The sequence below is a fragment of the Oncorhynchus masou genome, chromosome 29 (genome assembly GCF_036934945.1).
Source record: "Oncorhynchus masou masou isolate Uvic2021 chromosome 29, UVic_Omas_1.1, whole genome shotgun sequence".
Lineage (NCBI taxonomy): Eukaryota > Metazoa > Chordata > Actinopteri > Salmoniformes > Salmonidae > Oncorhynchus > Oncorhynchus masou.
In genome coordinates, this window is record NC_088240.1 from 68,774,060 (window position 1) to 68,789,183 (window position 15,124).

General features: G+C 44.5%; 1 protein-coding gene across 4 annotated transcripts in view; it reads left to right on the plus strand.

Moving 5' to 3' along the window:
- Positions 1-15,124, plus strand: part of LOC135520386 (oxidation resistance protein 1-like) — a 204,260-nt gene that overhangs the window by 154,170 nt on the left and 34,966 nt on the right. For 3 of the 4 annotated variants that reach the window (XM_064945905.1, XM_064945903.1, XM_064945904.1), the window contains 2 exons: positions 11,019-11,126; positions 12,598-12,705. The exons of the other annotated variant lie outside the window; for it this stretch is intronic. In XM_064945905.1, coding sequence (XP_064801977.1) covers positions 11,019-11,126; positions 12,598-12,705 — 216 coding nt within the window. The remainder of the gene's footprint in view (positions 1-11,018; positions 11,127-12,597; positions 12,706-15,124) is intronic. 4 annotated transcript variants of the gene reach the window in all.

Here is a 15,124-nt window from a genome sequence, read left to right on the forward strand (position 1 = left end):
GCTCATTTTTAGACAAAAAAATAAACCTCAATATTTGCCTTCTCATTCTGATGGGCACACCTATTGGCTGACCTTCAGCCATTTAAAATGGTGTTTGTTTGAACTCCAGGAATTAGAGTGGAATGGAATGGAACAGACTGAAACATTATTTTGTTCAAATATAATTTGATTTGGGAGGAATTAAGCGAATTAAATTGCACCTAAATTGGCAATTTTAAATTATAGGAATCATATAATATTCAAAAAATATAGTACATAACATCCGATTTGGACCCAAAACATTCTAACAATGAGTAAGACATGGATCAAATTATGGATCAAATTACATTACATAATTTTTAAAAATTATTTGTTGACATAAAGATAATGATAGGTGCCTAATTTGCAGAAATACACTGTGTATTTGCATATATCCATAAATTAACTTAAAGGAGGAGAACAGGGCTGCAACCACAAAACACCTGCTCTGTCTACCCTACGTGTACTCACCTGCTCTGTCCACCCTACCTGCTCTGTCCACCCTATGTGCTCTGTCTACCCTACCTGCTCTGTCTACACTACCTGCTCTGTCCACACTACCTGCTCTGTCTACCCTACCTGATCTGTCTACCCTACCTGCTCTGTCTACCCTACCAGCTCTGCCCACCCTACCTGCTCTGTTTACCCTACCTGTACTCACCTGCTCTGTCTACCCTACCTGCTCTGCCCACCCTACCTGCTCTGTTTACCCTACCTGTACTCACCTGCTCTGTCTACCCTACCTGCTCTGCCTACCCTACCAGCACTCACCTGCTCTGTCTACCCTACCTGCTCTGTCTACCCTACCTGCTCTGTCTACCCTACCTGCTCTGTCCACCCTACCTGCTCTGTCCACCCTACCTGCTCTGTCCACCCTACCTGCTCTGTACCCTACCTGCTCTGTCTACCCTACCAGCTCTGCCCACCCTACCTGCTCTGTTTACCCTACCTGTACTCACCTGCTCTGTCTACCCTACCTGCTCTGCCTACCCTACCAGCACTCACCTGCTCTGTCTACCCTACCTGCTCTGTCCATCCTACCTGCTCTGTCCACCCTACCTGCTCTGTCCACCCTACCTGCTCTGTCCACCCTACCTGCTCTGTCTACCCTACCTGCTCTGTCCACCCTACCTGCTCTGTACCCTACCTGCTCTGTCTACCCTACCTGCTCTGCCCACCCTACCTGCTCTGTTCACCCTACCTGTACTCACCTGCTCTGCCTACTCTACCTGCACTCACCTGCTCTGTCTACCCTACCTGCACTCACCTGCACTGTCTACCCTACCTGCTCTGTCCACCCTACCTGCTCTGTCCACCCTACCTGCTCTGTACCCTACCTGCTCTGTCTACCCTACCAGCTCTGCCCACCCTACCTGCTCTGTTTACCCTACCTGTACTCACCTGCTCTGTCTACCCTACCTGCTCTGCCTACCCTACCAGCACTCACCTGCTCTGTCTACCCTACCTGCTCTGTCCATCCTACCTGCTCTGTCCACCCTACCTGCTCTGTCCACCCTACCTGCTCTGTCCACCCTACCTGCTCTGTCTACCCTACCTGCTCTGTCCACCCTACCTGCTCTGTACCCTACCTGCTCTGTCTACCCTACCTGCTCTGCCCACCCTACCTGCTCTGTTCACCCTACCTGTACTCACCTGCTCTGCCTACTCTACCTGCACTCACCTGCTCTGTCTACCCTACCTGCACTCACCTGCACTGTCTACCCTACCTGCTCTGTCTACCCTACCTTCTCTGTCTACCCTACCAGCACTCACCTGCTCTGTCTACCCTACCTGCACTCACCTACACTGTCTACCCTACCTGCTCTGTCTACCCTACCTTCTCTGTCTACCCTACCAGCACTCACCTGCTCTGTCTACCCTACGTGCACTCACCTGCACTGTCTACCCTACCTGCACTCACCTGCTCTGTCTACCCTACCTGTACTCACCTGCTCTGTCTACCCTACCAGCACTCACCTGCTCTGTTACCCTACCTGCTCTGTTCACCCTACCTGTACTCACCTGCTCTGTCTACCCTACCTGCACTCACCTGCTCTGTCTACCCTACCTGCACTCACCTGCACTGTCTACCCTACCTGCTCTGTCTACCCTACCTTCTCTGTCTACCCTACCAGCACTCACCTGCTCTGTCTACCCTACCAGCACTCAACTACACTGTCTACCCTACCTGCTCTGTCTACCCTACCTTCTCTGTCTACCCTACCAGCACTCACCTGCTCTGTCTACCCTACGTGCACTCACCTGCACTGTCTACCCTACCTGCACTCACCTGCACTGTCTAGACTGCCTCATTAATTACTGTTGTTGTCACGTTCTCTTGCATAATTCAACAAGTGTGCCAATAGAAGTATACCCTCAGATTAAAAATCAGATTCACAGTCTCCTCTGCTGTTCTGTGTCCTCTGCCTCTGACTGGGAGAATGTCTGTCCTAGCTGTCAGTTGAACAACGGTACAGCAGTGGCACACACAATGCATGCCATTAGGGTGGTAAAGACAAAGTCGCTATGGCAACTGTCATCCCATATGCACATATCCAGGCTTCATCAGACAGGCTGCATTGTAAGCCTCTGGATCGATATTCCTTCTGATATTACATTCTGGATGATTAAACCATTTGCAGAACATAAAATCTATATTCTTTCCTGTTTGATTGCGCACACTGACTCCTTTTCTTGTTTTGTGACTCACATTTCACCTTGTTTAGGATTCTATCAGTTTTGACATCACTTTATTGGGAATTGAATTGGCTTGATTAATCCCTGGATTAGAAAGTGTTGTCTCTATCATTTTTTAAAATGCATTTACCGTATCTGTGCCAGGTTATAGCTGACCTAGCAAGCATCAACGTGATGGTAGGCTACACACTGCTGTTCCACGGGTCTGTCTGGATCCAGTCTGATGTTCCACCACAGGGTAGAGTTTTGGTCATGTGTGTCTTTCTATGGCACCATTAGTCAGCTCTGTCTGTCTGCCATTCTTGAGTCAGTTTGTCCTCTCAGTCAGACAAGGTGACCATTACCAGTCACCAGGATGTCTGTAACATACTGTGTGTGTGTGTGTGTGTGTGTGTGTGTGTGTGTGTGTGTGTGTGTGTGTGTGTGTGTGTGTGTGTGTGTGTGTGTGTGTGTGTGTGTGTGTGTGTGTGTGTGTGTGTGTGTGTGTGTGTGTGTGTGTGTGTGTGTGGTGTGCGTGTCCTCCTAATATTAGATTGTCTAACTGTTAGACTCTAACAGTTAGACAATCCACATTTAATAATTAGAATTGTTAATTAATGATTCCCATCAACAGGCAGTAAATTACCATCCATTAGGGAAACGGTAATGAAACAGGTTGTATTGGTGCTGAAATGAGGAGGTAAGGCTAAAAAGAAATAGTCCATGGATGAGGTGTTAGCAAATGGTACTCAGGAAGGATCAATGCAGTGTGCTGCTACTGCTGAACTAGTCTGGATGAATGGCTGTGCTGCCTGCATTAGTGTTGGAGCTACAGACTGTAACAGTATGTGCTGGATATTGACTGTCTGCTTATGTTCCCAACAAGATCAAATAGGATTTGGCTTTTTGTCCAAAGAGACAGACTTTTATTCAATCTTCTGCGAAAAAAATATAATGTTAATTTAACACTGCCACTCTAAGTATTATTAAGTACTGCACACTAAGTTGTAAATATTGTAGATCTTTATTGTTGAGCTTGTACTTTTTGTTGACATGCTGGCTTGTTGTTTTAAGATGTTGTTAATGCCCATGCTGTAGGCTGTAAATGTGGTGGTTGTCATTTGTGTCTTATAGTTCAACTGTTTGGTGTCTGATATCAACAGCAGTGTCTTTCTGTGCCTTCCTTTTCAAGACACTTTATTCATCAACATGATATGTTGTAAAAGCCCATCTGTTACAAATCGGATAAGACTACAAATCAATCACAGTAGTCATTGAGTTGGCAGTTCTAAAAGATATGTCATCGACAGTGACAGTCGGCTATAGTGATTGGTTGTGTCCGATATTTGAACCTATTTTGTATATAGTTAACTACTTTTGACCAGAGCCATGTGCAGTATATAGGAAATAGGGTGCCTTTTCAGATGCAGCCAGAGTGTTTATTGGTTATATTGAGTAGTTTTTAGTGTTTTTACAGGCATGGTTTGATATTGAGTCTGTCCAAGTGTTTTAGTTATTTAGCTTGATGTTCAGTTAACAGCCAAAATAGCGAGTGAGTGAAGTCCTCATCACAAAGTATTTCACACTTTCCTCATGTAGTTCGCACTGGAACGATGAGAATTGTTTTGTTGTCTTCTAAAGATGGTTTGGGATTTTAAGTTGTGAAAGAAACAGCGTTTGTGGTATAATTAAAGGTGCAATATGCAGAAATCGTTTAGCCATTTCCTGGTTGCAAAACTTCTAATAGTTTGCCTAATTTCAGTTTGTGACAAAACAAGCAGTGTCGAGAATCATTGTACCATCTCAACTACTGTGAAATATATTTTCAATAACCCAAAATTGGAATTTTGAGCTGTTTGAAGCTGGTGTACAAAAACAAAAGTAAAATACGCAAAAACGAGCCATAAGAACAGGAAGCATAGAAATATTGCACAGAGAACAGATGTACAGCTTCTTAGACTTGCTTTCAATGACATATCTATAACTCACATTTCTATGTCAATTTAGTTCGGTCATATTGCAGGTTTTAGTCACTCCTCCCTAACACACAGATAAGAGAGGTCCATGGTTGCTAACATGCTGACTACACCGGCCACACATGCACCATCATGTTGATTTTGTCTATCCCCACCAGATGCGATCATGACACGTAGGTTAAAATAACAAAATCAACTGTGAATCAATTATATTAATTTCGGGTCAGGACTAAACAGATGAAACATTCATGGACATTTAGTTAGCTAACTGTTGCTAGCTAGGTTGTTCTGGGACATGAACATTGGGGGCTCTATTTTCTGCTGGTGTTTAGCCAGTGCAATTGTTAAATGCACGCACTTTTGCAATTTCGACCTGTTAAAGCTGGCACTCTTCAGTTTTCTAACCTTTGCACCAGGTTTGGTCATTTAGCTTTCTTTTATGAGCTCACTTGCGCTGAGGTGGAAGAGGTGGCAATATTTGAGGTGTGTCCTTAAAAATGTGCGCGAAAGGAACAATTTCAGGTAACGCTGGTGGGGATATGAAATCAACTAAAAGCTGGACAGCGGTAACATGATTTGTTATGGCGTGGATTTTGAAAGCGGAGGCGCAGTCTATTCAGCCATGGCGCACAGTGCACATATGCACATGGAATGCGAAGATACCATTTTATTTGTCACATGCACCGACTACCACACACACACACACACACACACACACACACACACACACAACAGCCAGTGAAAGTGCAGGGCGCCAATTTAAATTAAAAAAATCCTCAAGCATACAAGTATTTTACACAATTTTATAGATACTTTCTCGTTAATCCAGCCACAGTGTCTGATTTCAAAAAATTATTTACAGCGAAAGCACCACAAACAATTATGTTAGGTCACCACCAAGCAACAGAAAAACATAGCCATTTTTCCAGCCAACGAGAGGAGTCACAAAAAGCAGAAATAGAGATCAAATTAATCACTAACCTTTGATGATCTTCATCAGATAACCCTCATGGGAATTCATGTTACACAATACATGTATGTTTTGTTTGATGAAGTTCATGTTTATATTAAAAAAACGGACTTTACATTGGCGCCTTACGTTCAGTAGTTCTAAAATATGCGGTGATATTGCTGAGGGCCACATCTATTTACAGAAATACTCATAATAAACGTTGATAAAGATATGACTATTATCCATGGAACTTTAGATAAACTTCTCCTTCATGCAACCGCTGTGTCAGATTTTTTTTTTTAACTACAGAGAAAGCAAAGCATGCAATAATCTGAGTACAGCCTTTAGACAACAAAGCAGCCAAAAAGATTGATTAAAGAACAAGCCCTTATAGGCTACCCTTACCCTAGCTTATCGTTCTTATCCTGGCCATGCATAGGCCAAGTAGCCTATTCATTAAAAGGTTTCTAAATGGTCTCCTTTTGCTGTCATGCTTTTGCATTGTTCACAATTCACATAGGCCTATCTGCAGTGCGTAGGCTACTCTACTCCACTCGGCTTGTATCCATCCCCATTTCCAAAGAGCTCCTCTTGTCTGGTTACCAAAGACACGCTCCTCCACAAACATATTCAAATTACAGGAGCCTAGTATTTTGTATTTGAAGAGATGTGTGATTGCGTAAAGGCCTATACTTGTTGAAGTCAGTTACAACAATGTTGACTGTCAACACTCCAAACATATTGATCAAACACTGGATGTTTCTTTGGAGAACTTTGGCCTGGAGTCCTACACAATCTTGTGTTTTTCTCCTACAGATAAAGCAATCCACAGATAAAAAAGGAAAACTAGTTTTGTTTTTAGTTAGTTATTTAATTACTCTCTCCTCGTTGGTTGGTCAAGCATCCACATGGGTTTGGGTTTTCTATTATCCAATAAGGATGGGACTTGCAGAGCGTGGAGTTTCTCAAATAGAACCAAGTACTATTTCAGCGCTTGTCGAGTCAGATGCTAGTTCACACATGTGAGCGGTGTGGGTGAATTGATAAAATAACATGTATGTGTACATTTATTTTGCAATGCTCGTGCATGCAACATGGCCGTTGTGGTTTGCCTGTAAGGCTGAGCTTCTGTTTTTGTAGCATTTGCAAATGATTCTGTTGGTGTCATATGCGATTGTCACAGACACAATATTCCTGCTTTATTCATCTTCCAATGTGTCTGTTGAGTTCTACTGACACACACTACCTGCTTGCACAGCTTCTGACTGTGTATGTGTGTGTGGGTGTACATGGTGTGCGTGCGTGGCGTGTGTGTGTGCGTTTTTCTTTCCGTCTAGGCCCAGGATTGTCCTCCTGTCTGGGGAGAGGTTGTTTATCTTACGAGTTTAGAAGAGCAGACAATGACATTCATGTTGTTTTGAATTGTTTCCTTCCTCTGTCCTATGAAGTCACCTGACTGAGCCAGTCTCATGACTGTTACACAGCCCCATGATCCACCATTATACAACTCAGAGTCACTGTCAGCAGCCCTGTTTTTATACACACACACCGTCTGTTGGGTTGCCCTGCCTCTCCCACGAGCCCCCTCTCCCACGAGCCCCCTCTTCCACACACTAGGAGTTCTTGACATCCCTGTCATTGTTAGTTGGTAGGCAGAACCCCACAGGACTTGTGAGTTATTTACCAGCTCAGACACATGTCTCTGTAGTGCAGTTATATAGCTACCAGAAGAATCTGGCTAATGCACTTTAAAGGACACAGCTGGCTACAGGAAGTAGATTGAATAGTTGCAAGTCTGCCTCAATGTCAACCCACACAGGCTGTTAGATCTGTGACACTCGGTCTGCATCCTCTAAAAGACATTGAAATAGCACACATACAGTACTGTACAAGCTGTAGCCCTATAGTGTAATGTATGTAAATTACATCCTGCGTCCCTCTTTACTAAGTTTGTTTATCCACTGGGCCAAATATCCTAAGATATCAATCAAACTGGATGATGATTGAATGTGAATGTCAGGTGTTTGCCTGGTGGGTTGGTATCATGTGAGTAAGGTCATATGGTGAAACAAGGCTCATATTGACATTCATGTAAACATATGCTATTCTTTACCTCCAGTTAGTGTAGTCAGTGGTGCTGTTTATGAACAGCCCTAATTCACCATCTCCAGTTTAATACACTACTACACTACACCAAGCCAGTCTGAATACACTACTGCACTACACCAAGCCAGTCTGAATAAACCACTGAACTACACTAAGCCAGACTGAATACACTACTGAACTACACCAAGCCAGTCTGAATACACTACTGAACTACACTAAGCCAGACTGAATACACTACTGCACTACACCAAGCCAGTCTGAATACACTACTGAACTACACTAAGCCAGTCTGAATACACTACTGAACTACACCAATCCAGTCTGAATACACTACTGAACTACACTAAGCCAGACTGAATACACTACTGAACTACACCAAGCCAGTCTGAATACACTACTGAACTACACCAAGCCAGTCTGAAAACACTACTGAACTACACCAAGCCAGTCTGAATACACTACTGAACTACACTAAGCCAGACTGAATACACTACTGCACTACACCAAGCCAGTCGGAATACACTACTGAACTACACTAAGCCAGTCTGAATACACTACTGAACTACACCAATCCAGTCTGAATACACTACTGAACTACACCAAACCAGTCTGAATACACTACTGAACTACACTAAGCCAGACTGAATACACTACTGCACTATACCAAGCCAGTCTGAATACACTACTGAACCACACCAAGCCAGTCTGAATACACTACTGCACTACACCAAGCCAGTCTGAATACACTACTGCACTACACCAAGCCAGTCTGCATACACTACTGAACCACACCAAGCCAGTCTGAATACACTACTGCACTACACCAAGCCAGTCAGAATACACTACTGCACTACACCAAGCCAGTCTGAATACACTACTGAACTACACCAAGCCAGTCTGAATACACTACTGAACTACACCAAGCCAGTCTGAATACACTACTGCACTACACCAAGCCAGTCTGAATACACTACTGCACTACACCAAGCCAGTCTGAATACACTACTGCACTACACCAAGCCAGTCTGAATACACTACTGCACTACACCAAGCCAGTCTGAATACACTACTGAACTACACCAAGCCAGTCTGAATACACTACTGCACTACACCAAGCCAGTCTGAATACACTACTGCACTACACCAAGCCAGTCTGAATACACTACTGAACTACACCAAGCCAGTCTGAATACACTACTGAACTACACCAAGCCAGTCTGAATACACTACTGCACTACACCAAGCCAGTCTGAATACACTACTGCACTACACCAAGCCAGTCTGAATACACCACTGAACTACACTAAGCCAGACTGAATACACTACTGCACTACACCAAGCCAGTCTGAATACACTACTGAACTACACTAAGCCAGTCTGAATACACTACTGAACTACACCAATCCAGTCTGAATACACTACTGAACTACACCAAGCCAGTCTGAATACACTACTGAACTACACTAAGCCAGACTGAATACACTACTGCACTACACCAAGCCAGTCTGAATACAATACTGAACTACACTAAGCCAGTCTGAATACACTACTGAACTACACCAATCCAGTCTGAATACACTACTGAACTACACCAAACCAGTCTGAATACACTACTGAACTACACTAAGCCAGACTGAATACACTACTGAACTACACCAAGCCAGTCTGAATACACTACTGAACTACACCAAGCCAGCCTGAAAACACTACTGAACTACACCAAGCCAGTCTAAATACACTACTGAACTACACTAAGCCAGAATGAATACACTACTGCACTACACCAAGCCAGTCGGAATACACTACTGAACTACACTAAGCCAGTCTGAATACACTACTGAACTACACCAATCCAGTCTGAATACACTACTGAACTACACCAAACCAGTCTGAATACACTACTGAACTACACTAAGCCAGACTGAATACACTACTGAACTACACCAATCCAGTCTGAATACACTACTGAACTACACCAAACCAGTCTGAATACACTACTGAACTACACTAAGCCAGACTGAATACACTACTGAACTACACCAAGCCAGTCTGAATACACTACTGAACTACACCAAGCCAGTCTGAAAACACTACTGAACTACACCAAGCCAGTCTGAATACACTACTGAACTACACTAAGCCAGACTGAATACACTACTGCACTACACCAAGCCAGTCGGAATACACTACTGAACTACACTAAGCCAGTCTGAATACACTACTGAACTACACCAATCCAGTCTGAATACACTACTGAACTACACCAAGCCAGTCTGAATACACTACTGAACTACACTAAGCCAGACTGAATACACTACTGCACTATACCAAGCCAGTCTGAATACACTACTGAACCACACCAAGCCAGTCTGAATACACTACTGCACTACACCAAGCCAGTCTGAATACACTACTGCACTACACCAAGCCAGTCTGAATACACTACTGAACCACGCCAAGCCAGTCTGAATACACTACTGCACTACACCAAGCCAGTCTGAATACACTACTGCACTACACCAAGCCAGTCTGAATACACTACTGAACCACACCAAGCCAGTCTGAATACACTACTGCACTACACCAAGCCAGTCTGAATACACTACTGAACTACACCAAGCCAGTCTGAATACACTACTGCACTACACCAAGCCAGTCTGAATACACTACTGAACTACACTAAGCCAGTCTGAATACACTACTGAACTACACCAAGCCAGTCTGAATACACTACTGAACTACACCAAGCCAGTCTGAATACACTACTGCACTACACCAAGCCAGTCTGAATACACTACTGCACTACACCAAGCCAGTCTGAATACACTACTGAACTACACCAAGCCAGTCTGAATACACTACTGCACTACACCAAGCCAGTCTGAATACACTACTGCACTACACCAAGCCAGTCTGAATACACTACTGAACTACACCAAGCCAGTCTGAATACACTACTGCACTACACCAAGCCAGTCTGAATACACTACTGCACTACACCAAGCCAGTCTGAATACACTACTGCACTACACCAAGCCAGACTGAATACACTACTGCACTACACCAAGCCAGACTGAATACACTACTGAACTACACCAAGCCAGTCTGAATACACTACTGCACTACACCAAGCCAGTCTGAATACAATCCTACACACGAAGTCCATGTTAATCTCTGAGAGGGGAAGATAAGACAGCAGAGTTTCTCTCCTTCTCATGTGGGACCCAGGAGGACCAGCCAGCACAGAGTTTTGATATTCTGTGCTTCTCTTCTGTTTTGTGGTCCTCCAGGTGGAGACGCGGGACACACTGAACAACATAGCGCTCAAGTTTGACACCACGCCCAATGAGCTGGTTCAGCTCAACAAGCTGTTCTCCAGAGCCGTCTGCCCTGGCCAGGTGTGAAAACGATTTACTGTACACCCATCACTGGTTTCTTCCTTTTGAAGATCCCTTGGGCAGCACCTTTTTGTTCCAGCCCCACACTAGCACGCCTTATTCAAATAGTCAACTACTGTAGTCACAAACCCCTTGATTAGGTTGAATCAGGTGTGCTAATACTGGGCTGTAACACAAATGTACAGTCCTGGAGGAGTTCCCTGAGGAATGTATTGAGAAACACCAATCTGCTACACTCATGCTTGGTGTGTCTCTCTCACTGCATCTATCCTCCATGCCACACCCTCTAAAACTCACCCACTCCTCATCCCTGATCTCTCTTCCGACTGATTCTGTCAATGGCATATACTGGTGTCACTACTAACCACTCACTAGAGTTAAAACAATCTGTGTGTTTATTCCACTAAGACATCTGTGTCATGGGAAACAGAGTGTTGAAGTCCCTCCAGTCCTCAGGCAATACCATTAAAAAGGTTCAACTTCAGGGGTCCTGTACATTAGGAGTAAAACATTTCACAATGGAAAACAAAAAACAAGCATGTCTTATTGGGCAAAGTTCAGATAGTACCCCCCTGCTTTACATAAATTTGGATTGTTTGGTTCCATAGCTACAGAACAGAACCCTGATAAAGCCATTTTGCTGGGATCAATGTCTCCTCTTTTGGTTGTGTCATATTGAACTCTCTCTCTGAGGCTCCAAGTAGCACCCTAAAACATGACAAACAGCCAAAGTTGGTATTTTCCTGGCGTCAGAACCAGAGCCACTCGAATCTACTTAAATGGAGAGTCAAGGCAGGAAGTCTGCAATCACATTGGCAGTCAGAGTCAGTAGCAGCACTCAGCAACATGATGCACAATGCAGGGTTGTTGATGTTGTTTCCAACTAGCCAGCCAGCTCTGGAGGGCTCTCAGCATCTCTCTACTGGGGTTCCATGACCAAACACACACACACACACACACACACACACACACACACACACACACACAGGGACCAGAAAAACTCCACTCCTGTTCTGTCCCTTGCTACACTTGTCAGCATTAGCCTGAAATGGCGTCACACTGGGTCTATTCAGTCAGAACACACTCACTACCACTTAACTGTCTGGCCCTGCTCTCAGGGGGACAAGGAGACACAAGTAGGGCCTCTCAAGATCCTTAACGCCAACAACACATGCTAATCTAGTGCTTGAACAACAGACACACTCGCAGGACAATAACTATATTCAACATATCCTACGATGACTTAGTCATATCATAATGAACACTTAAAAACGTCAGACCCAGTGTGAGATATATTACATCTGATGGTTTTAGGACACGCAAATTGTGCTTTCACTTTTTGTTGTTTGTCCGTCTTGGGATGCCATAAATCATGCTGAAAACATATTTTCATAGTCACTTCTGTCTTTGCATGTATGTTCTTTTTCTGTGTGTCGGCCTGTTTAAATCCAGACATGGATTGTGTTTGCAGGTTCTGTACGTTCCTGATCCTGAACACATATCCAGTGTGGGGAGCTCCCCTTCCCTTAGCCCCATCAGCCCTCTGTCTCCCACCTCCTCAGACGCTGACTTAGAGAAGGTATGTTAGCATTCCCACATGCACTCACAATCAACGCGTTGGCATTCTCCCTTCACCATGCGTCTGCTCACAAGCACGCACACACATACGTACAACACCTATCATACAGTGAGATAGAAGGCTTTATCAGAAATCCTGCATAAATATCTTATTACAAATCCGATTTAAAAATGTAAAGGACCAACTCTCTCATACTGTCCAGACAATCCAGGAACGGCCAGACAATAAGCCGGGGCGTTATGATTTATGAGCAGAATAGGTTTGTAATGTACTAATTCTCCATTGATAGCTGACCTACAGTATACAGACTTGATGTATGGCTCTGGCTCCAGGTAATAGAATGGCTCTTTGTTCTGCCCATTAAGCAATAGTTACAGTGATGTTAGGTGACATCCCTCACACTTCCCTGCTCTGGGGCGGTGATAGCTGAAATGCCACTGCTTTTACTGTACCATTTAGTCTCCATTTAAAGAAGCATGCAGCCAATAAAGACACAGTTAGTTTGTTGTTTACTGAACGGTTGTGTTGACAACCTCAGTATATAAGAGGGAATAATGTGTTAGTTGAGTGCTGACCAGGGGAGGGACAGGGGATCAAATATCTGCAGGTTTTCACTGTTCCAGCAACTATGGTGGATCTGTAACCATGTCAGTGCAGTATAGCTTGGGAAAATGCCCTTAAATGTGGTTGGTTCTAACAGGTCTGGAATCAGGCCTATCTAGTCCTCTGTAAAGGAATACTGAAAGCTGACATGTTCCACTGTTCTCAGGTCAGGGGTGTCACCCTCCTGCTCCATAGATTGCCTTCTCCACCCTGTCCCACCCACCCTGTCCCAGGTGGTCTCCATGGCGACCAGGCACTGTTTTGTCAGAATGTTATCAGAAAATGGGTTCCTCTGCTACTGCTGCCTTGCCAAACTAGCTGCATAAATTCAACACTACTCAGGCTGAAAGAAGGATCCCGTCGTTAGTTTATTTAGCGCTTATCTATTTAGGTCATGCCTGTAAGAACAGGAGCCTATTTCTTGGCTCTCAGCGGAGGACGAGGATCTGAGGGAGAAGGGCTGTGTGTGACTGTGGAGAAATTAAGCCTTTTAGTGTGATGCTCTGTCTGATATTTAGAGAAACTAATGAACGGAGCTCATTCTCTCAGATGACCAGCAAGACAGCCTGCATGTCCCAAATGGCACCCCATGCCCTATGTAGTGCAATGCTTTTGACCAGAGCGCTATGGGCCTTGGTCAAAAGTAGTGCACTACATAGGGAATAGGGTTCCATTTGGAATGCGTACAGCAGTTATTCCAGAGAGAGGAAGCATGATGTGTTTCTAGGACAGACAGGGGAGGGTAAATCACCTCAACAGGACGTGGAGTAAAGATCCAGCATGGTTTTCAAGGTAGAGGAGGAAGGACCTTAATAACCTGCACATTGCTTTTTCTAAACCTCAATGATCTTTTAATTATAAAACCCTTTTTGTTGCTACACACACAGGAGGTTGGTGGCACCTTAATTGGGGAGGACGGACTCGTGGTAATGGCTGGAGCGGATTAGGTGGAATGGTATACAAACACACGATACATCAAACACACGGTTTGATGCCATTCCATTTAGTCCGTTCCAGACATTATTATGAGCCGTCTTCCCCTAAGCAGGCTCCACTGGCCGCACAGAACAGGCTGTAATGTCTGGCAGGCATGAAATGTCATGGCTGGCTAGCCATCGTGCTGGCATTCGAACCTCACGCTGTGACCGTAGCCAGCCTAGCTCACTGTCCTCCAGACCTCTCCCTGTCCTATCCTGTTCTGTTGTGTCCTGGCACCCTCACTTCCTTCCTTATGTTGCACAGAACAGAGTAGGCCTCTATTTATAGGGCCAGGGAAAGTAGGACTAGTGTAAATTACCTGCCTAGCCCGCTGCAGGGTGGCTGGTGCCCAATGGGCTGGTGCCAAACTACAGCTGCTCAGGTAACCCAGCCCAGACCTTGGGGTTTCACCTCTACTCTGCCACCTTGCCAACATCCTCCTGTCTTTGTAGGAGAATCAGGATGAAAGATTCAAGGAATGCATCCCATGAATTTACAATATATGTTTGTTCTGCTCATGTCTGCTCATGTCCACATGGGGGAGCTGTGGTTAAATCTTCCACAGTATTCCACTTCCAGCCTTCAACTCTCTCTCTCTCTGCCTTTGATGTCCAGTCTACATTGCAGCCTGTCTGCAAGGCCATACAGTACAGGACGGAAGCTCAGGCCATTGGCAGGCAGGTGGTTTGTCCTGAAGGGGTCTGGGAAGGAGTGAATTCCTTGTCCTAGTCACTAGTCATTCTATTCTGTTATTTTCTATTGTAGTGTAAATGGCACTGGATGTTATGTAGTGTTAATATATGGGGTCAAACATTTTGCTAAAGGAATCCCTCAGTCT